Source organism: Mercenaria mercenaria, chromosome 1 (assembly GCF_021730395.1).
Source record: "Mercenaria mercenaria strain notata chromosome 1, MADL_Memer_1, whole genome shotgun sequence".
NCBI lineage: Eukaryota > Metazoa > Mollusca > Bivalvia > Venerida > Veneridae > Mercenaria > Mercenaria mercenaria.
The window spans coordinates 80,834,832-80,858,230 of NC_069361.1; the positions used below are offsets into that span (position 1 = coordinate 80,834,832).

The 23,399-nt window shown below is 34.5% G+C and overlaps 1 protein-coding gene across 1 annotated transcript in view; it reads right to left on the bottom strand.

The window, feature by feature from the left end:
* The window catches only part of LOC128559781 (ATP-binding cassette sub-family C member 10-like), a 38,456-nt gene that overhangs the window by 12,557 nt on the left and 2,500 nt on the right, over nucleotides 1-23,399 (bottom strand). The window contains exons 2-16 of the mRNA XM_053552312.1: nucleotides 20,844-22,323; nucleotides 20,385-20,510; nucleotides 17,608-17,718; nucleotides 17,177-17,293; nucleotides 16,389-16,551; nucleotides 15,551-15,888; nucleotides 14,645-14,896; nucleotides 14,131-14,229; nucleotides 13,455-13,644; nucleotides 8,364-8,597; nucleotides 3,768-3,909; nucleotides 2,894-3,068; nucleotides 2,026-2,241; nucleotides 1,682-1,809; nucleotides 456-625 (exon numbers count right to left, since the gene is read on the bottom strand). Of these exons, the coding sequence (XP_053408287.1) occupies nucleotides 456-625; nucleotides 1,682-1,809; nucleotides 2,026-2,241; nucleotides 2,894-3,068; nucleotides 3,768-3,909; nucleotides 8,364-8,597; nucleotides 13,455-13,644; nucleotides 14,131-14,229; nucleotides 14,645-14,896; nucleotides 15,551-15,888; nucleotides 16,389-16,551; nucleotides 17,177-17,293; nucleotides 17,608-17,718; nucleotides 20,385-20,510; nucleotides 20,844-22,310 (3,928 nt within the window). The 5' untranslated portion in view covers nucleotides 22,311-22,323. The remainder of the gene's footprint in view (nucleotides 1-455; nucleotides 626-1,681; nucleotides 1,810-2,025; nucleotides 2,242-2,893; nucleotides 3,069-3,767; nucleotides 3,910-8,363; nucleotides 8,598-13,454; nucleotides 13,645-14,130; nucleotides 14,230-14,644; nucleotides 14,897-15,550; nucleotides 15,889-16,388; nucleotides 16,552-17,176; nucleotides 17,294-17,607; nucleotides 17,719-20,384; nucleotides 20,511-20,843; nucleotides 22,324-23,399) is intronic.

Here is a 23,399-nt window from a genome sequence, read left to right on the forward strand (position 1 = left end):
CCCTGTGACCTTGACCTTTGACAGAGTGACCCCAAAAACAATAGGGGTCGTCTACTACAGCAGCCCTACAACCCTATAAAGTTTGAAGGTTCTAGGTCAAATGGTTCTCCAGTTATTGCTCGGAAATGAAGTGTGACGTACGGACGGACGGACGGAAGGACGGACGGACAGGGCAAAAACAATATGTCTCCTGGGGGAGACATAATAACTTCTAAAATTCTGACCTAGCACTTGCATGGCCTTACTTGATTCAAGCCAACTATCATCTGATTTAAAATCAAGTCAAGTGTAGGAAGAATTCTTCTACCATGCCCGTAAATGTGGTGACCAAGTTTTGGTGAACACTGGATAAAAACTGCTCAAGGTTAAAGACGCTGCCTGCATGCCTTCCACCACAGATAATCCCATAATACATCCTGTGTAGCAGATATATAAAATGTACCAAGTTTTCATACCTGGATTAACCGACTGGAAATGATGTTCTAGAACTGCAATAAAAGCTATCCCTGTAACCATGGCAACACCTAACATCTGAAGATGGAATGACAACCAGCTAGCAACAGCCTGGGCAGAAAACTGGGCTCTCTGGTTTATATCCAGCTTATCGAGGTTTTCTTTTTGAAACCTGCAAAAGAATCAAATTCTTTCCTGCTTCTGTTCGATAAAATTCTGAAATAAACTGTAAAGCTCCAAATGTATCTTGTCCTCACAAATGTTATCTAAATATGTTGAATCTCTGGCACAAATTGCTGGTACTTTTTAGTTTGTTTACATTACAGGTGAAAGGGTTCAGCCAATCAGCGGAATTTAATGATAAATCATTGCCAACCAATAAGATCAGTCAGTGAAAAGCATGACCATGTCCATTTATATACTGACATCAATAGTCATAACCTCTATTCCGTCTAAACAGCTGATCGCATGTACTGACATGCTGCTGTTTGATTGAGGCCCGATAGGGGTAGCCGAATTCAGAGCTCTATGTATAGATCTATGACATCAAATTAAAAACAATACTTCATTTGACAAGGTAAATTTCTAAATATCCAGTTAGAGAGGTAAAGTTTAAATCACTGTCATTTTTATTGTCTTTATTCATTGTTAGCAAGTATTTTTCTTAGATGATGCTTCAATTTTCAAGACTACCATGAACCACTGACGGATAAAAATTGTGAAGTTTAGATGATGAATTCTTGTCTAAGGCACCATAATACTAAAGCTTACAATCAGCACTATTAACACTCTTTCAAACAAAACTTTGAACTGGCATAACATGTGAAAGAGCTTTAAGCTTGGCACAAAAATAAACAATGATCACAAGTTAAACTTTGATGTGATCCTGCATAAAAATGAGGGAAACGTTCGACACTCAAGATTTTAGGACCAAAAAAATTAAAATAAACTTTAAAAGACATTTAAAAAAATATTTATTTCCAGACATAAAAGTGGCCTACCTGTCTTGTTCTTAAACTTTGATGTGATCCTGCATAAAAATGCAGGAAACGTTTAACACTTAAGATTTTAGGACCAATAAATTTTAAATAAACTTTAACCATTAGCCTGCTGGCGGCAAGTGATTCTGCCTTTGCGACCAGTGCAGACCAAGATCAGCCTGCAAGTCTGTTCAGGTTGATCATGGTCTGCACTGTTCGCTGTATTTCCAGACATAAAAGTGGCCTACCTGTCTTGTTCTCTCATAGCTCTGATAGTTGTCATGCCAGAAATAGTCTCTGAAAAGTGAGCATATATAGGAGATAGCGTCACACTTGAGATTCTTTTAATTTCCCGGGATGTATGTCTGTAGTAATTCTGAAATTATATAAACAGTCAGTCAGTAAAAATGATATATACGTAACAAAATCATTACAATTTCAAACTCATGTCACAAAAAACACCTTTGAAATGATAGCAAACAGTTTAAGCACCTTTTAATCTATTTTATACATATTGTATAGGCATTACCCAGTATTCTGAATTGTTCAAAATAAGCATAGAAATTTATAAAAAAAAAAGTTGCATTATTACCTGTATCTTATAATACAACAATCCTAAAGGTAGTAGAAGGACAGCAAACCAGGGTAAACCATAGCAAGTTATCACAATGGTCCCAAGAATGCCATAGATTTGAGCAAGAAATATGTTCATGATAAACGGCAGTGAGTCGTCAATAGAGAACACATCTGATGAAAATCTGTTCACAATGCGACCAATTGGTGTTACGTCAAAGAATGATACCGGAGCCTGGAAAAAAATGCATTAATTAAGAACTGTCCTCTAACAAAGCTTCCTCTCTAAACCTGAAAATGATTTCAAACAAACTACATTTATTTACTTATATATATATGTTTAATTTTATCAGGAATAAACAGTAGATCTATTAGGGAAGTCAGAAAACTCCAAAAAATGTGTGTTTATATATGACATTCTACAATACAGAAAGTTTGTATATGGCATTCTACTATACAGAAACCGAATATTTCTACACAGGAACTATTTTTAGGTGTAAATATGATCCATTATATTAAGATCTCAACCTCGGTCTTATTTTTGCTTCAAAGCATTGTTGTTTCTTTAAATTTTTATTAGATAAAATTAAATGTTTTTGTTGGTGTCCAAACATACAATGACATGCATATTCCCTTAATAAAATAGAGTCTCATATTATTTGCTTGATGGCTTGGTTCTTCGCCTCAAATATACCATTTATTTCCTGAGCCATCCCAAACATATTCATAAAAGTGGCTATAAATTTTTTTTAAAAAGCCTATTTGCTCGTGTTCAGTTCTAACTTTACATCTGCACTGGATGTGGCTCAAAAAAGACTCTGAAATAGATTTTTATAGTACATAAAGTACATAATGTTCTCAAAATTATTTACCTCAAAATTATTTACCTTTAGTATATTGCTCAGTAATTTCCTATGTATTGTCTGGGCTGCACATATTCCACCATAGGCAAACAGGAAAGCCCGGAACAATGTGAAGATAGAGTTTGCACCAGCCAGACACCCGTATATTGTCAAGTAGTACATTATGTTATCCCTAGCAGTTGTCATATTGTGAACACTGCTGTTGGAGGAATATAACTTAAAATATGAGGTAAAAATATAAAACAATGCTGTCAGTTATTACTGGAATTTCGTTAGGTATCAAGACTGCTATACATGAATTATCATGTGGGGAAGTTATCAGTCTCTAGGGGAACTTTGTTTGGTAACTGGACAGCTATTTTATCATGTTTGGAAGTTTTGTTGCTAGTAGAATTTTGTTAACTGGAACCATAGAGTGAAACCAACAATCACTGTACGTACTGGATATTCATTATTTGAGCCGCACCATGAGAAAACCAACATAGTGTGTTTGCGACCAGCCTGCGCATCCGCGCAGTCTGGTTAGGATCCATGCTGTTCGCTTTCAAAGCCTATTGCAATTAGAGAAACCATTAGCGAACACTATGGATCCTGACCAGACTGCGCGGATGTGCAGGCTGGTCTGGATCCATGCTGGTCGCAAATGCTCTATGTTGGTTTTCTCATGGTGCGGCTCATTTTTCTTTTTCACAGTTATTTCAAATGAAGAAATGGTCGTTTCACTGACTACTTCTATATAACAGTAACTTATCATCTGTTCTTTGCGAAAGATTAAAATAGTTATTTATCTTATTTACAGCTATTCATAGTATTACCTTACTGGTTTCCTTCAACATAAATTCATGGTTATAAAATGAATACAACTTGAAATTAACAGCAAGTAGTGGCAAAAAGTTACCTTGATATGTAAGAATGTTGGTTTTCAAAATGGTCTTCATACATTAGGAATGCACTCTTGGAATGGTTAGATACAAGTTGGCCAGGTTTCTCGGAGTGTGATACCCAGTACGATAACCACCAGTCATTGATGTTTCTCGACGCTGCAATAAAAGTCATTGTAAATTCTGTGAGAAAATATCTTTTTAAGATGTTCAGATGCAATTGAAAAAAATAAGCTGAACATAGACTGTTTTATATGACCAAAATGACATACACTAAATCTTACAAACTACAGTCAACATTGTATTAAGAGACCACCCGAGGGACTGCTAAAAAGTGGTCTCTTAATGGAATGGTCTCTTAATGAATTTCAGTTAGGTGAAGAGAAGTTATTTTTACTGTTAATGTAACTGTATTTATTATGAACATACATATATGTATATATATATTTCAAAATGTATACATGTACATTGTGTATTGTCTCTATTCTATACCATCGCCATCATCCTCATCAATCATCATCAGCATCAAAACGTTCTCACTAATTACACAGGTGAAGTAATGCCTGGCAGGACTTTGGTACCTGGTTGCTTAATAGATACTTTTGTCGAATATTTTATCTGTCGGGACTACATTAATGGCAGGCCCTTCCCCAGCCGCATAAGGCGCCGCGCTTCCGCGGTACTTAAAACACGAAATATAGCTTCCCGCAGCGCTTAAATATCCTGCGTGGTGCTTCAATCATTAGCGCAGCGTCTTAAATCAGTAAGCGATTTCATCCCCGTGAGATACCTCAGGTAAAAGTTTATGAATACACAGTGTTGCTAGCTGTTTACCGTGTACTGATAAGGGTTTAAATACGACACGTATTGATGAAAGTCTGTGTTTTCACAAGTTTGGGAACAGGAGTGATTGGAATATAGTTTATAATTAAAATTAGTCTATGCAAAGAAATGGGATAACAGTTGGTGGCGGCATGCATGGGTAAGTTAATTGTTATCGAGTAATAATTAGCAGAGAAAGGCAACTGTATTAAAATGACCAGTGATTCTTTGACTGTTTGAAGTTTGAAATCATTGTTCCCGATGAACTGAAGCAAACTTTTTCGAGGATGTTTAATTACTATTGTTTAAGGTGCTATTAATTTCTAAATATTAAACTTTATCTAGATCTACTATGATATTTTTGTTTCACTTTGCTTTTGTATCTCTCAAAGTAAACATGAAAAGACCAAATGATACAAGTTTCGGCCGAAGTTTCAGTGGAATAACAAAATTTAGGGCAGGTTACCTAACCATCGTTCCTGGGAAAGACCAGTTCCAAATAAACTGCCTACTTTCTCACGTAAAGAACCGGGTAGTCGGTAAAAGGGATGAATGAATTCTTCTCTGCTGTATTTCAAGGAAGTCAATAGTCTAATTTCTATGCTAAATAAACATTGATTTATTTAGAATCTCTATTTACTGAATGTATATTTACAGCATCATGTATGGTCCAAAGAATTTTAGAAGAAGAAAAAACAAGAAACTTATCAACAATAAAAAAGTTATGATTCATTTTGTCAAGTCATTGAAACATGTCATTGTAACTTATGTTTCATTTCAGGCTCTTTCATCACACTTCTCCCTTGAAGAAGACTGGGCGGTTATTGAATGGGCACAGGCAAATTTTAAAAGCCACCCTTACCACAGATGAACACTTTGAGCACAATGGAGTGGATTATTAGTAATCTGTCCAAGTCTCACCCAAACCTGTGCAAAGTCGCTACAGTGGGACTGCTTCTACCAACCTCCGCAGCTGGTGTGTATACATGTAATGATGTTCTTTCTGAAACTTGCTGCTTGCAGTAAAATACATAGTTAAACTTGAAATACAGAATCTGCTTCTGTGTGTAAAAAAGCTGCAATGGTGTTGTTAACACCCACAAATATTTAACAGAAATACTGTTGCAATTCATTGTGCAGAAGAACACAAGATAAATCATTAAATGTCAAATCTTAGGAACTTTTACAATATAAACCCATCCTTGGTTATCCTTGCTCTGGGAAAATAACAAATACTTTTTTTTTGTACTTTCAGTTTGTGAGAGAGGTTTCAGCAGTTGAATGTGTAAAGACCACCCACCATTCACCAGTGAGCATGAAAGTGCTTAATGCCTTACTCATGGTGTCCATGCAGGGACAACTAGAGCTATCACTAAAGGTGATGAATGTACCCCCCGCATGCACTGACACAGTACACTGCAATTTGACGCACACAAGATTGCATAATTATGTGGACTGTATGTATATAGACTGTATGTATACAGTATAGTAACAAAAACCAAAGTCCCATAACTATGCAGAATATTTATCTAAAAGAATGTAACATGCACCATGCACAACTAGGGTTGGTACTGATCACTTGTGTGAAGTTTCATTAAATTGTGTGTAAGGGTTTGGTAGATTAGGCATGCACAAGATTGCATATGCAGACTGTATCAGTCAGGGGTGTAACTGTTTCAAGTTATCGCAGTTTATAACCAATTTGAGTTATTGGTTAAACTTTTGTAACTTGTTTCAGTTATCATAAAATATTACAAAGCCCTCCTGTGCCAATTCCTCATTTTGAATGAGACTACTGCAATTATTTCCTGAATCCTTGAATTTTTATCTTTCCAGCTTTGCAGTGAAATATTTTACGCAAGGCTGATAAAGTTTTACGCAAAAGCTTTAAAGCTATAAAACTCTTATTATCTCATTATTATCCCATTATGCTTATCAGGTCATGCTCAGACTAAAAGAGAATTTGATTAACCTCAGTTTGCTACTAATTTCACTTTAAAGGTCACTTTGTGAGAACAGCAAAAAGACTTTTTTTGAATAACTTACCTGAGTTAACTATATTTTATTACTAATACAGGTTATAAAATGCTTGAAAAAGTAACTGAAATAGGTTACATAACTTAAAACAGTTACACCCCTGACTGTGTATGTACATAGTATGTTAACAAGAAACAAAGTCCCATAACTCTGCAATTTTTGTCGCTGAAAGAACCTAACAAGCCCCATGCACAACTACTGTTGTTACTGATCACTTGTGTGAAGTTTCATTAAATTGTGTCAAGGGGATGAGGAGAGATGGTGCGCACAAGATTGTGTCTATGTATATAGTATAGTAACAAAAAAACAAAGTCCCATAACTCTGCAATTTTTTTTTCTGAAAGAACCTAACATGCCCCATGCACAACTACTGTTGTTACTGATCACTTGTGTGAAGTTTCATTAAATTGTGTCAAGGGGATGAGGAGAGATGGTGCGCACAAGATTGTGTCTATGTATATAGTATAGTAACAAAAAAACAAAGTCCCATAACTCTGCAAATTTTTTTTCTAAAAGAACCTAACATGCCCCATGCACAACTACTGCTGGTACTGATCACTTGTGTGAAGTTTCTTTAAATTGTGTCAAGGGGATGAGGAGAGATGGTGCGCACAAGATTGTGTCTATGTATATAGTATAGTAACAAAAAAACAAAGTCCCATAACTCTGCAAAAAATTTTTCTAAAAGAACCTAACATGCCCCATGCACAACTACTGTTGGTACTGATCACTTGTGTGAAGTTTCATTAAATTCTGTCAAGGGGATAAGGAGAGATGGTGCGCACAAGATTGCGTCTACGGACAGACGGACAGACGGCCAGACAGACAGACAACCTGGAACCAGTATACCCCCCCTTACAACTTTGTTGTCGGGGGGTACAAAAAATGAATGACTTTAATTTCTGTCAGACAGTGGTGCAGTAAAGGAATGGCACAGTGCCAAAGACAGACACTTATATGAAAAAAAAAATGCCTTTGTGTTGTTAGTGTTAGTACAGAAGAAATGGAAGGACATATGTGTTGTTCGAAAATACTTATAAAAGAAGTGGACATCTGTGTAGTGTATATGATATATTAATGGTTATATGATTATGTGAAAATGCAGAAGTATGAAATAAATGTTGTTGTGTTTTTTGCATATGGTATACTTAAAAAAGCACCATTTGGGTTCGATTTTTAAAAAAAAAATCGAACACGGGAGGGGAAACCCCTCCCGCACCCACCCCTTTTTCCGCCACGCAAACTTTACCCCAGCGCCTTAAAAAATTTCTGGGGAAGGGCCTGAATGGAATGAATTTATGTACTGAAAATGTTCGCCAGGGATTTTGACCGGTCGTTTAATTAAAAAATCGCTTAATAGAGGTGGTCGCAAGTATAATGTCGACTGTATTTTTTAAAAACCTTGCCAGCTTTGAACAAGATGCTAATGCTGACCTATTCATATGAATTCAATATATACTGTGATACTAATTTGAAGGAATGCTATTTAAAATTTGTGGTTTTGATCAGAAAGGTAATTTTGTAGGGATGTAGATTTCTGGAATTCATCTTTAAGACACAAAATGAAAATGAACTGCATTTATTTGCTGGGATTTTATTTTGTGGACTGATACCACCACCAAATCCAGAAAAAACAAATTCTTCAGGAATATAAATGATTGCACAGTATTAGAAAAACTGTTGAATGCATTTTTTATTATGCACCATAGCTACTTAAATCAATTATGTTAGCTTTGAAATACATGTAACAATACCTTGCATGAAAAAGAGAGCCGTGAGAACACTGGGAGCCAGACAGCCACCAACAGCCTTCCAGTAAGACTTATAGATTCCTAGCTTTACTACACCAGTCTCTTTTTCCTCCTCCTCAACAAGGGTACCAGCATCAGTTGCCAACGGTGATTCCTGGTCTTGTGACTTACAATCCTGTTCCTCTATAGTGCCAAGAGAAGTAAGTTCTACTGTATCTAGAATTTCTGAAGGCAATCCTGAAAGATAATAAACCAGCTTCATTTTTTTCTATTTCTTCATGGCTCTTAAGTTAAGTTTTACTGATGAAGGAAAATTTGTTTTAACACAGTTATGCAGCTCTGATTCATTTTCAACCATGTAGAATTTTATTAAACTCTTATTTTTAAAACTCAAAATATACTAAGAAAATTCAGCAAATAAAAAAGAAAAGGTTGTGTTGACTTCTTGGTAGACAGATATGAAAAGTTTAGACTTCAAGCAAGTTTTGGAAAACCACAAGTTTGATGACATTTTCTAAAACAGAAAATTTTCTACAATGTAGATTTTAATGAAACTTTCCCCAGTCATGAATAATTATGTTGTTTCCAGTATAATCATATAAAATGTATAGGTCTGTTACTATATTTCTGAGATATTTGCATGATAATTTTTCAGGTAAACTGGACATTTTCATGTGTTAAGATCTTTATTATTGTATTTTATTTCAGGAATTTTGTAAAGTTGCTGTTTTATCAATTTACACACAGACTACCATTAATTTTGTAACTTAAAGATGATTTCTGTTTCTGTATGCAGAGTCCAGGATTTATTCAATGTTTTCTAAATAAATTACGCTACGTCATTACTTCAGGTTTAAGAAACATGCAGAAATACCCCCATATATCTACATTTTTTGTACTTCAAATAAACCACACAAACTATGAATGCCTATGCCAAAACTTCCAACCTAAACTGATACAAGATTAAATACCATACTTTTATCAATTAAATTTAATAAAGCTCTAGAGCTGACCTACTTTTTTAATACTGGATGGAAATAAAATGTCCAGTGACCTCAGTATCTTCATAGTGTTACTGCAATAATATCATGAATTCAGGACACGAAATTGCAAAAAGCTTGAAAAACAGTTTTGCATGTTTTGTTGTGTTTTAGGCCACACCAAATTGATTAGTAGTTCTTCGTAAAATTTTCAAAAAAAATAGGAGCGAGCGAGCGAGCAAAATTTATTTTTTTTTTTTCTCAATTTTGATTTTTTCAGAGGCGGGTTGCTTTTACATGGAGCGAGTGGGTATTTTTTTTTTTTTTGCAGTTATGATTATACATGAAGTTAACATTTCTTTAAGAATAACACAGAACTTTAACATTTACAGTGTGACTAAGACAGTAGATAGCTTTTCTGTATGTTTTGAAGACTACATGAATGGTTTTGCAAATAAATTCTTGCTAAAACTCACTGAATCACTTTGTTTTTATTTTGTATTTATAATTACTGAGGGACGAGTGTCTTATTTTTAATTTTGATTGTTCTACATTAATCTGAAGGCGTGCCCATTTAACGGCAGAGGATGAGGAATATTTAAGACAAAACAGGCACCCAAGTGGAATAACATATCTTCTGAAACCCAGTTAGATGGCTTCGACACATGAGCAACTTTGTGCCCCTAGTGAAACTCCAAACGGTAGAGGTGAGGGGAAAGTAATAAATCACTTGACCAATGAGACCAAACGGAGTTGGGCACACAAATGCTCCGACATTGCTCGAATCCATTGGAATAATTTCTTAACAGATAAGCTTAGCTTAAGTTTTTGTGGTAGAGGTTCATTTCAGTCAAAAATGATAACAGACGGACAAAAAATGATCCCAATATGGCCACTCTTTAAAAGTGTTATTTGTTGTGCTTTGATTGACCAAGAAATTTTGAGTTGGGAAGGTCTGTTTTTCAGATTTTTTCTTTCAATCAATTCACAGCCAATTAATATACAAACAGGGAAAATTGGGGTTACAATACGACAGAAAATATTTTTTATATCTACACAACTTATTTGAAAAGCTAAACATTTTTTAAAAATGAATATATGCATTTTGATAGAATATCTGACTGCCGTACTAAAGAAGTTACGTTCAAAACGATTTGGGCCCGAGACAATTAATGTGATGGATCAGTCAGGATAGTTCTGGCTACCATAACTTAACTGACACTGTTTTTATTTTCTGATGGTCGCGTCCATTAAGTTATGGCGAAACCCCATTTGGTTAACTAACCAGTATTAAACCGCAACATCTCGCACACTTCTCTCGTGAGAAACGGATGACGTCATGCAACAGTTCAGAGCATGTGGTTATTTTTGAAAATCAAGTTCAAAATTTCACTTATAAATCATTTATTTTAATCATAAACATAACCAATTTCGATAAAAATTCATTAAAACATATCCTAGAAAGTTTAAGTTCTCAGAAAAGGTCAATAAATAAAAATTCTATACCGAATATTGGTTTTCAAATGAAGAGTACCCTGATCAGGTGACAACTGCAATGGCAGACACAATATTGCAGACAGGGGTACCAATTTGAAACTTGTGTGTATAACTTGTGTTCAAATTATGTTGCATGGATTATTTTATACCAGATCAAAAGAAAAATTAATTAGAAACATTTTGAAATAAAAGGTGAGTTCATTGCATTTCTTTTGATGAAATTATAGCGTGACAGACTTCTGGCACGATTCCTGGTTAGGTTTCAGTACGGGATTCGTTTCAGCGCAGAGATCCATAACAGCATATAAACATCTCTGAGCTGAATACTTTTAGCTACAGTCAGGATCTGTGAACAAACTTTTTTTTCAAGAAAGCACTGGCTTTGGCTCTAGATCTAAAATATTTAACTAAACACACTGATAACAAATGGTTTGAAAACTTTATCTGAACAATATTTCTATGTTTAATCCAAATATTTTCAATTTGAATCCCCGTGGCCGTGCACGTCTACAAGTCGGGCTTTGTTCTTTTCACTGTATAATTTGAACAATCGTAGAACGTGCATACTTCATCACCTACCGGCACATCGAAGGTCATGTGTGGCACTAGCACAGACACTCCAGGTTTAAAACAAATGATGAACAACACCATAATTCCTGACTTTTTGAGTTTGTGTCATCAGCTACAGGCTGAACACCACTAAATCCAGCTGTTCTTTATTTCATATAAAATCCACTCACTTCATAACGGTGTTTCAACATTTTCTAGCATATCAGATTTTCAGAGACTTATATTCCCATAAAGAACTAGATCGCTACTTTAGAAAAACAAAAAGAAAAGGGGGTGTTAACTTTTATATAAGAAAACTACAGTTCGTTAAATACAACCCGCTGAATTTACTACTTTTCGCTTCTTTCAATTTCTCTTTTCGTGACATTAAATTCTTACGCCGCCATTTTTATCTAGCATGCGATAGGAACATGCCGATTTCATTACAATGCAAAGTGATACATACTGAAACGCGGTAGGGTAAAAGTAAGCACGTTGCTGCCGAGAAAATGCACTAGGAAAGGAAAAAAGATTAGTACTATTTATATTTGGACTACTTGTGACTAGACCTGCGGAGGCTTACATTCTATTTGGTAGTGATCAGCCTATAAGAGAAAATTTTTGTCTGATTTTTCCATGAATTTGCATTCATTCTCAAGGTACACCTATTTCACAATGATTCTGCTTTGTTTTGGTGCAAAATATTGAGAAAATATAGAGAAATGACAATTCATTACAGGTCACCCCCATCTCCAAAAATATGCAAAATTTAGCCCTGTGCAAGCAATATTTCAATTAATTTTACCTTATTCGTGGAATTTAAATTTACCATCCATTTAATCGTTACGATGTTTGTCATTTTCATTCAGAAACATGCTAATTTCAATATTATTTAGACACCTGAAGAGCTAAAATGCGAGAAAAGACATTTACTAGGTCCTAAAACGAACCAAAATAGTGCCACCTGGTCGAAAATTCGATCTAAATGCCAAAACACAAGAAATTTTAGCGTTTTCAGCCATTTGTTACCGTTTTACATCATAAAGAATAGATTAATGGCATTTCCATTCATTTTCGAGGGCTTTCAGAAAATAACATGTATTGCCCCTTATAGGCTGAACACCACTAAATCCAGCTGTTCTTTATTTCATATAAAATCCACTCACTTCATAACGGTGTTTCAACATTTTCTAGCATATCAGATTTTCAGAGACTTATATTCCCATAAAGAACTAGATCGCTACTTTAGAAAAACAAAAAGAAAAGGGGGTGTTAACTTTTATATAAGAAAACTACAGTTCATTAAATACAACCCGCTGAATTTACTACTTTTCGCTTCTTTCAATTTCTCTTTTCGTGACATTAAATTCTTACGCCGCCATTTTTATCTAGCATGCGATAGGAACATGCCGATTTCATTACAATGCAAAGTGATACATACTGAAACGCGGTAGGGTAAAAGTAAGCACGTTGCTGCCGAGAAAATGCATTAGGAAAGGAAAAAAGATAAGTACTATTTATATTTGGACTACTTGTGACTAGACCTGCGGAGGCTTACATTCTATTTGGTAGTGATCAGCCTACATGTATTACGAACGCATGGGTTCCGATCAATATCACTTTGACGCATTAAAACAGCGATAAAACCTGTTTACCGTTATCATTCCGGACCGCGTAATCAGAAAAAAAAAAAATTTTTTCGGCGATTTTTATGTACGTGCGGGCGGGTGAATTTTTTTTCTTTTTCTCGGGAATGAAATCATTGATGCGGTAGTTCCGACGAACGACAAATCAATTTGGTATAGCCTTAAGTCACATAGACACAACTGTAATGTAACAGAGCAACTTTCCAGCCTAAGGTTGTGAGAGTATTTCAGGCAGGGGTAGGCACCTGGGTAAAACCACCAACCTTTCATAAGCCAACTGGACAGCTTCGACACATGAAAGATTTCTACAACCAAAGTCACATTTCAAACCAGACGTGAGATGCAAGTTATTGAAAGACATGGACCTTAACCAATATGCCAAGGAGGCAGTAATTCTGCCGAGTCAAAAAAAGAGAGAATACCTGTTTTAACAATCTTTCCGTCTTTCATCAGTATAATCTGGTCAGCATTTACAAGATACTTTGTATGATGTGTACAAAGAATGCGCGTCTTTCCCCACAACAATCCCATGATGCATTTCTGGTACAAATGTTGCGCCACATGAGCATCAACTGCTGATAATGGATCATCCAGAAGAAAAACATCTTTGTTCTAAAACGGAATATAATCATTAAAAGTCTCTAACTTGAATTATTATCTTTTTTGAGAAGACAAGTTCGATGAAAAGTTCTCAACAATTCTCACCGATATTGGATTTGTACAATTTTAAGGGCAGATCTGCATATTCTTACTTCTGTGTTTTATTTTAAAAAGTTTATTCTTGAAAAAAAAATTGTTCAATATCTGTACTAAACTTTTCCTTTTTATGGCAAAACACAAGCAAACAAACCAACAATCCTGCTTTCACTAACCTTTTCTTTTTCTTTAAGACAACAATTTCTCCCTAGTGCAAAAGATATAGTTTTCAATTTCAAATTCAATTAAAGTAATCTTTTACAAATCTTACTACACATATGAAAGAGAATCGATCTGATACTTTGATCTGAAATATAACTTTTCAAAACTTTTGACGACAGTCTAGATGCAGAAAATATAGCAAACATTCAAAACAGAAACTTGCTAAAACCAGAGTAGTACCTGATACACTGCTCTTGCTAAGGCAACTCTAGCTTTTTGTCCTCCACTCAGTGTCACTCCATTCTCTCCAACCTCTGTAAGGTCACCGGCTGGCAATGTCTATATTAATGGAAAACTATATTCTATTAACATGTAAAATACAAATTTTAAGTACTGGTAAACATAATCTGAAATTTGATTTTACTCCATTGAAAATATAGACTAAAACCATCCACAGAAAATTGATTGCTGTACACTAGTTGTTCCATCAAAATCAGCCATCCCTACCTAAGCTTTTTTTCACCTCAACAAGTGACAAGAATTGATTTTTTACATCAGGATCAAATATCATACTACCTTTTCAATGACTATCACTTTAGTCTATTAATTAATAAATAAAGTAAAACTAAATATTTGTAAAATGTAAATTATTACTGCGTGTTATGCAATAATAATATTACAATGTTTGTTATTATATGAAATATATAAAGAAATTATGTTTCATTGGGGGACAACTAGCTAAAAGACTAAATACCTTTAGATCTTCCATCAAGGCACAAGCATCTATTACTCTTTCATATTTCCTACTGTTAAACTGTCTTCCAAACAGGATATTGTCTTTTATAGTAGCATGCTGTATCCATGGTTCCTGTGTTGCCACGGCAAAACCAAGTTCAAGGTCATTAACTCTTATATGACCTCTGACCCGATGCATCTCACCTAATATGCAACTGAGTAAAGAGCTTTTCCCAGAACCAACTTTACCAATGACTCCAACAAACTGGCCCTAGAATAAAGTACTAAAACAATTCAACGTACTTCTATTTCTGCACAATGAGCGGTTATAGGTCGGGCGTAATAATTTCATGTATTACCGCCAAAGTGTATAAATAGTGTTAAAACACGCTTTTGCTATGAATTATTTCAATTCTAATATGCCCTTAATTTAAAACAGTAGATTAAATATAGTAGCACTCTTTCGTTGAAACAAAAAACTTTGACATCACTGCACGTTAACGTGATGTCATTCTAGCGTAAGTTAAAGTGTGCTTTAACAGAGACAGGCATATGCAAATCATTCTTTATTTGTAACTTCTCTTAAATACATGTATGATCACAATTTACACACATGTAGTTTATTTCTAATCTTAACTGCAACTTTGCATTCAACAGACATGGTTCCGGTTCATGGCCATAGCATTACAAATGGAACATAAACTTAACCAAACTTATGACAGAATGGATGTCAAGCAACATGTCAAGCAACATGTCAAGCTTTTCAAGGTCTGAATTCCATTACCTAGTGCATACTTTTGAAAGTAAACTAAACTAATTCAACATAATATACTTTAGAGTGAATTTCACACAACTTCTTACATAAAATATTTAATCTTTAACTGGGCCCGACAAGTGAAGATGCAAAAAGATACAGTATACATACTTTTGTAACATGCATACAGATATCAACCAGACTGAGGGTGGTTCCTTGTACTTTTGATACTGCAACATTGTCTTGCTCTTCACTGGATACTCTATCCCCACTCTCATTTACACTTGGCCTCTGATTCTTATGTTCACCATGTGTATCATTTACGAGTGGTTCCTGGCTTGGTGCTCTTTTTCTGCTAAGGGTACCAGTGCCATCTGATTTCTGGCTTGATGATCTTGTCCTGCCAGGTTCCTGGCTCAATTTCCTCTTCTTTGGCTGGGAAATGGTATCTGTATCCTTCCAGGAAAACTCAGCATCTCTGATATGTAATGCAGAGTCACTAGGTAACACTGAAACAGGCATGAAAGTCTGAGTAATGATGGCATTTCATTTTTATCACAATGTTTGGTGTTGCTGAACTCAATACATGTAATTAAATACCGTTTCAATAAAAATTCAAAGTTGTATGTAAAGATGTCTCAGCTTTTTGCAAAATACAAGTACTTCTCAATAGCAATTGTAGACATCACAAAGGCTAATCAAATTGCCAAATGGAAACTGGTGCAACCAAGAAGAATATCACGTAAAGAAGTATGTAAAGTTTAGAAATAAGTACAGCTTCCAGCCCAAGCAGGCCTTTTTGGCTGTGAAGTCAGACAAAAACAGAACAGTCTAATGCACTTCAAGCCCCACAAGTAATGAAGCCACCAGGCACTTTTTAGGGAACTACTTATTTCAAGTTCTCACGATTTCTACAAACAAGTCAACACATTCCAGACTGTAACATATTATTATAAAACTTAAACCCTTGTAAAATGTTAAAATAAATAATATAACATTTTTTGGATACCTGCATTAGAAGAGTAATACTGCTCCAAGTCAAAATCTTTCAGTGCAATAAAAGCTTGTACCCTCTTCAATGAGACCCATGACTCCACTAAACCATTTAACACCCAGGGGAAAGCATTCAATGGACTTATCAACATCAGGAACAAGGACAGGCTGGTGAACACCTGTGTATAAAATCACGACTTAAATTTGTACTTGATAAATACTACATTTTACAGTCGCAGTTAATTACAATTAACTTGATGAAACTGACTGGTGATCTAGCAGAAAAACTTTCTACTGCTCGGACTAGTAATTATGGATTTGAGACCTGCTTGACAGCACCAGACAAAGGTCACCAGTATGTTTTTCCAACATGATTACCGAATACAGATTAGAATAAGCTTTCATAATGGAGTTAAAATAGTTAAAATAAAGTAAAGGTAACTTATTTTATTCATTTGTATCGTAATCAATGCTGGTCATCAATGCAGACACATAAATCATGTCATTCATTCATCTAGGACTAAAGCCCTGTGATGAACAAAACAAGCAACCATCCTGCAACCATCCTAACGATCAACAAAATAATGTTTTCCTATTGTTTCATCAAACATTCCTGTATTAAAAGTATACCAGATTATATAATATCTCCAGTATTTTTCATCATAAAAAAACGTGAAATGTCTACAGTACATGCCTATATCAACATGATCAATCTCCTTGTCTGGTCTCAACATGAAGAGAAGGTTAAATACTTGTATTTCCTTTAAAAAAAAAATATATATATATATATATATACAAATTCACCTTTGCTGCTGTCAGCTGGTTGCCCATCAATGAATATGTAGTAAATGTGAGAATAGAGATCAAGACAGGAGTTGTAGCCCAAAAATACACACACATGGCATCAAGGTACTTCCGTCCCTGAAATGAGAAATTTCTATTCTCGAAAAAGATAAAAAGAAATTGCTTTGTGAAGCTAGATGTGCGTTTGAAAACTTCCAGAAGTATAATTTAAGGACATGGACCTTCCAACAAAAGTTTCCCAATTAAGGAATACTACATTCTGAAAAACGAACATACAAAATTTGGTGTCAAACATTAACGTTTAACCTCCGTGTGATAAATAGCATTACCTCGAACAAAAAAACGTGAGCACTGAGTGATCCTACAAAACCTACTATCACAAAAAGGTCTTTTCGCATTTCATTGCTGGAAACACTGTAACATACACTCACCTTTAAACTTTTTAATTCAGCATCTCTCAGGGTATTAATCTTTGACTCAAAGTGATCTTCCCAGGCATAAAACTTGACAACTCTCATACCAAACAACACCTCATTCATAACCTGAAAATTAAACAGAATTTGAAACAAATGCCAACTTTCAAACATTAGGTTAGTTGTAACATTTCATCTTAAGCAAATGTCATATTAAAAAAGAGCTGTCTGTAAGACATTGTGCTCGACTTCTCTCAGTGCTTGACTATAAATCAGAGCTTTGCCAGTAAAATCTTTAAAAAAATTTAACCAAATAATTCTAAGTTAAAAAGGGGCATAACTCTGTCAAAATTCAAATCAGAGTTATGGGGATTGTTTCTCCTGGCGTAGACTTTGATAGTAAATAACTATTTTAAGTTTCAAGTCAAAAGCTTTGACAATAACAGAGATATTTGACTTTATCAAAAACTCTAACCAAACAAGAGCTGTCCGTAAGACAGCCAAGCTCGACTATTCGAAATATTGTCCCAGAAGCAGGAAAATATTACCCAAAAAGGTTAAATATCAAAAGATTTTTAAGTTCAAAAGGGGGAATAATGACCAAAATGCATATCAGTTATGGGACTTGCTGCATTCAACTAGTTTTATAACCCCGAAGGCACATGTGTAGTTTCAATTCAATATCTGCATTAGTTTTGGAGATAGAAACTTGCATGTAAAACTTTAACCAAAATTTTCAAAGTCTAAAAGGGGGCATAATTTGCCCAAAATACATGCCAGAGTTAAGGGACTTGATCCAGTGAGGTAAGTAATTGATCTAGAAAAAGAAAAAATAAGTTTCAAATCTATATGCCTTTTAGAAATAGCTGTATGTACTTGCACACAAAACTTTAACCAGAATTTGCTAAGTCCAAAAGCGGAAATAATTTGGCCAAAATGAAGGTCAGAGTTATGGGACTTGCTGCTATCAACTAGTTTTATAACCCCGAAGACACATGTGAAGTTTCAAATCAATATCTGCATTAGTTTTGGAGATAATAACTTGCATGTAAAACTTTAACCAAAATTTTCTAAGTCTAAAAGGGGGCATAATTTGCTCAAAAAACATGTCAGAGTTATGGGACTTGACCCAGTGAGGTTGGTAATTGATCTAGAAAAAGAAAAAATAAGTTTCAAATCTATATGCCTTTTAGAAATAGCTGTATGTACTTGCATGCAAAACTTTAACCAGAATTTTCTAAGTCCAAAAGGGGGCATAATTTGCCCAAAATGAAGGTCAGAGTTATGGGACTTGCTGCTATCAACTAGATTTATAACCCCGAAGACACATGTGAAGTTTCAAATCAATATCTGCATTAGTTTTGGAGATAGTAACTTGCATGTAAAACTTTAACCAAAATTTTCTGAGTCTAAAAGGGGCCATAATTTGCTCAAAATACATGTCAGAGTCATGGGTCTTGACCCAGTGAGGTTGGTAATTGATCTAGAAAAAGAAAAAATAAGTTTCAAATCTATATGCCTTTTAGAAATAGCTGTATGTACTTGCACGCAAAACTTTAACCAGAATTTTCTAAGTCCAAAAGGGGGCATAATTTGGCCAAAATGAAAGTCAGAGTTATGGGACTTGCTGCTATCAACTAGTTTTATAACCCCGAAGACACATGTGAAGTTTCAAAACAATATCTGCATTAGTTTTGGAGATAGAAAATGCAAGTTACTAAGTCCAAAAGGGGGCATAATTTGCTCAAAATACATGTCAGAGTTATGGGACTTGACCCAGAGAGGTTGGTAATTGACCTAGAAAAAGAAAAAATAAGTTTCAAAGCTATATGCCTTTAATTGATGGCTGTATGTACTTGCATGCAAAAACTTAACCAAGGTGTGACGCCGACGCCGACGCCAGGGTGAGTAGAATAGCTAGACTATTCTTCGAATAGTCAAGCTAAAAATTCCAAGTTAAGAAGAGGCATAACTCTGTCAAAATTCAATCAGAGTTATGGGGATTGATTCTCCTGGTGTAGACTTTGAAAGTAAATAACCATTTTAAGTTTCAATTCAATAGCTTTGATAGTAACAGAGATATTTGACTTTATCAAAAACTTTAACAAAAAAATTCTAAGTTAAAAAGGGGCATAACTCTGTCAAAATTCAAATCTGAGTTACGGGGATTGTATCTCCTGGTGTAGACTTTGACAGTAAATAACTACTTTAAGTTTCAAGTCAATAGCTTTGATAGTAATAGGGATATCTGACTTTATCAAAAACTTTAACCAACGGCGATGCCGACGCAGACACTGGAGCGAGTTCAATAGCTCTACTTTTTCTTCAAAAAGTCGGCTAAAAAAAGGTTATTTCAAAGTTTTCTTGCATACTTTCAATAAGTGATATTTGATAGATTTCAGCCTTTATTTCAATCATAAAACATCTCTGCTATATAACAGACAAGTCAAACTTAATGAAATTCAAATAGCACAAAACTTCAACATAAGTTATCAAACAGATGCTATTCTTATCAACATGTAGGTAAATACAGTAACATTCACGGGAACCACAGAAAAATGAACTACATGCAATATCTAAATCAAATGTTTCCTAATCAACTGGCAATGTGAGCTACAAAAAGTATTTTAGTAGGTAAACTCTTTCAACTTCAGTACGAGATAAGAAATCTCACTGAATATGAAATATTAATATGAATATGAAAATGTAAATGGGTAAACTATATGACCCACTTACATAACTTATTACCGCTTATTCGTTCAGTAAAATCTGAAGATAAATAATTATGAAGTTACCTTAACCCTGTTGTCTTTCTGTTCCATCATGGCTGTACTAAGCTGACCTATCTTCTTTGCCAGCCATCTGTTTATTGGAATCAAGATCAAAGCAAATCCTAAACCAGCTAAAAATGCAAGCCCAACCTGTAATATACATAAAAACCATTGAAAGATTTATTCTTAATAGCAATTTAAAGATGTTACCTTTCATGAATGCACAATGTAATGTACTTGCCAATTTATTAGATATTATAATAGCCTTCTTGATAAATTTTTCTCATCAAGTGATCTTATTTATTATTTAACGCTTTTTTCAAATTTACAGTATTCTTGTAAACAAGAGTGACATTTCTTTCACCAATGTTCCTTTCTAACATTATTTACTACATTTTTTTACAAACAAAAGTGATGGCTTGAAGCGTTGGCTTGTTAAAAAGGAGAAATAAAATAGATTGAATCAGTTTTTCAAATATTTACCTGCTGGTGAAGAAGGTACAATGAGACACCAATCTGGAATGGTAGACTCCACACAGCATGAAAACTGGGACAAAAGTTCACAATCCTGTCAGTATCTGTGCTCATAAAGTTTATAATCTGTCCACTGGTAAATTTTCCTACACTAACATTACTCACTGATAATGATTTTCTATATATAGTTGTAATAATGGCTGTTCTGATCTTCAGTCCTACAACATTACAGTTGTAATCAAATTGTGTTGAACAAAAAGCTCCCAGTAAAGTTGATAGAAATAAACCAGTAGCAAATAAATAACCATTTTCTTCCTTCTCCGACTTCGTTTCAATATAAGAAACTAACAAATTTAACAAAATTGGTCCTGCAAATCCAAAGCAATCCGCAAGAAGTTTTAAAACACCCAGTAAATAATATTCAGCACCGAAAGCTTTGTTCAGTGCTTTCAGAAGGCTTATGGGTTCTGATTCCGTATCATCCAAAAACATATGTCTCGTATCTGTATTTGAGAACTGAACATCAGGAATGCTATTTATACTAGAACTTACACTTGACCGAGAAGAATAACTTTCCCTCCTTTGAAATCTGTTATCAAGTTTTCCAGTCAATATATGCGTAAACTTCACGTAAAGATTCAATGTACTCAATCGCACAGGTAATAGAAACAGATCATTAGCGCTTTTAATAGATTTCTTGGCTCCTTTCACAAGAAGTTGTCGTACCCAGTGGAAAGTTAACCGTGAGACACAATTTACGTCATATTCTGCTGTGATGGCAGTCTCTGGTCGCTGGGATATGCTTCTGTATGTACTTCTTGCACCTTCAAGTAAGGAACTACTTTCATCCACATTCTCATTAATAGCTCTGTAATAAACGTCATCATCTACGAGTGTAACACGCTCTCCTCCAGGCAGGAGCGTAAATACGTACGAAACTTGCAAAAATGCAGAAACATAAACTGAGAATTCTTCTACACTATTATGACTTGGTGAACTGTTCAACCTTTGCACTATATTTGTATGAAGTTGGGCAGCTAATGATATAAGAGACAACAGATAAATCAAAACCATAGGAGTGGCTCCACGCCATGAGCTCCAGAATAAATATTTCAGTCTATAGAGGTAAATGCTATGTACTAACCAAGAACAGGATAATATGCATGATGTTACAATGTCAGCATAGCTCACTTTTTTTTGGTTTAAAATTCTTGTCAATACAACCTGCACCACAGCCAGTACACACAATAATAATGTACACAAAAAGCGATATTTCACATACCATGGTAAAGGCAAAAAAGCTCCGCGTGAATTATGTTTAGCTGCTGCAATGTAATACGCACTAAATATTGCTAGAATAACGTAGCTTGGACATATCACAACTATTTGTTCAAAGCAGTGACCAAAGTCCCCATTTTTCCAAGTGGTAAAATTCTCTCCATGGCCGCAGAACGTATGCCAAAACAAGGCTGACATGACTGATCCTTTTCTGAAAAAAAAAAATGTTTTATATAAAACATTTCTGATATGCCGCCCCTGCAAAAACAATTCCAATGTTTTTCTCATTCCAAAGAATTCCTTAGATTTCTTAAGATAATGCAAAGTTTTCCTAGTAAGATTTTTTAATTTAAATTGCAGCAAAGAATTCATTGAAAATCTTAAGATTTGTTTGGATTATACTTTTGGAATACTATGGAAAACTTTGAAAAAATAATCCAAACAAATCCAATGTTTTCCAAAGCAGCAAACTATGGATTACTTTGGACTTATATTTTGCTTCCTCAAATCAGATTTCAATGTCTTTGAAAATCGTTGGACTTTTGTGTTCTGAGTTTCTAGCATTTGGAAAATATTGGAATAACTTGGACTTTAGTTTTAGCTTATAAATTCTTTCAAAAAGGGAAAGTCCACACTTTTGCAATTATTTCACAAGCAAGTTTTAATTCCAACTGTAATTACTTTTCTTAGTTTAATGGTCATATAGGTATCCAAATTAACTGAAATGAAACAAGCAATCTAACAAATTAAAATTTAAGTCAATGTTTTCATTTTGTGTATTAACAAGATGTAAATTAGAATTCTATCATTTTATTAATTGATGTAACAAGATATATCAGTGAAAATAATAAAATTACGTCCCATTGTATAAGCTATTTATTTCTTGGTTATTGAACACCTCAAACAATAGCATCAGATAATAGGCATTAAAAGTCATGTCATGAGTCCAACAAATTGTTAATGAAATTATGCTTATAATGTTACATCATCATAACTGAATAAATCTATTCCTTTGATGATTGGCAATGATTAATTATCTAGCTGAGAAATACCTGTGTGTGGTCTGAAACTTAAATTTTTCAAATTTGGGACATGGTTTTAACAATCATCCATTTCTGCATAAATATTGAATGAAATAAAATTCTATCTAGAAAAGTTATTGCAATGAAAATAATTAAACTTTATTATAAAACTATTTTTTTTCTGCAGTTTTGCATTTCATCAACCGCATGCCAAATTTCAAGAATGTACTGTAATAATAATTTCTAAAATTGTCATCTCAAAACT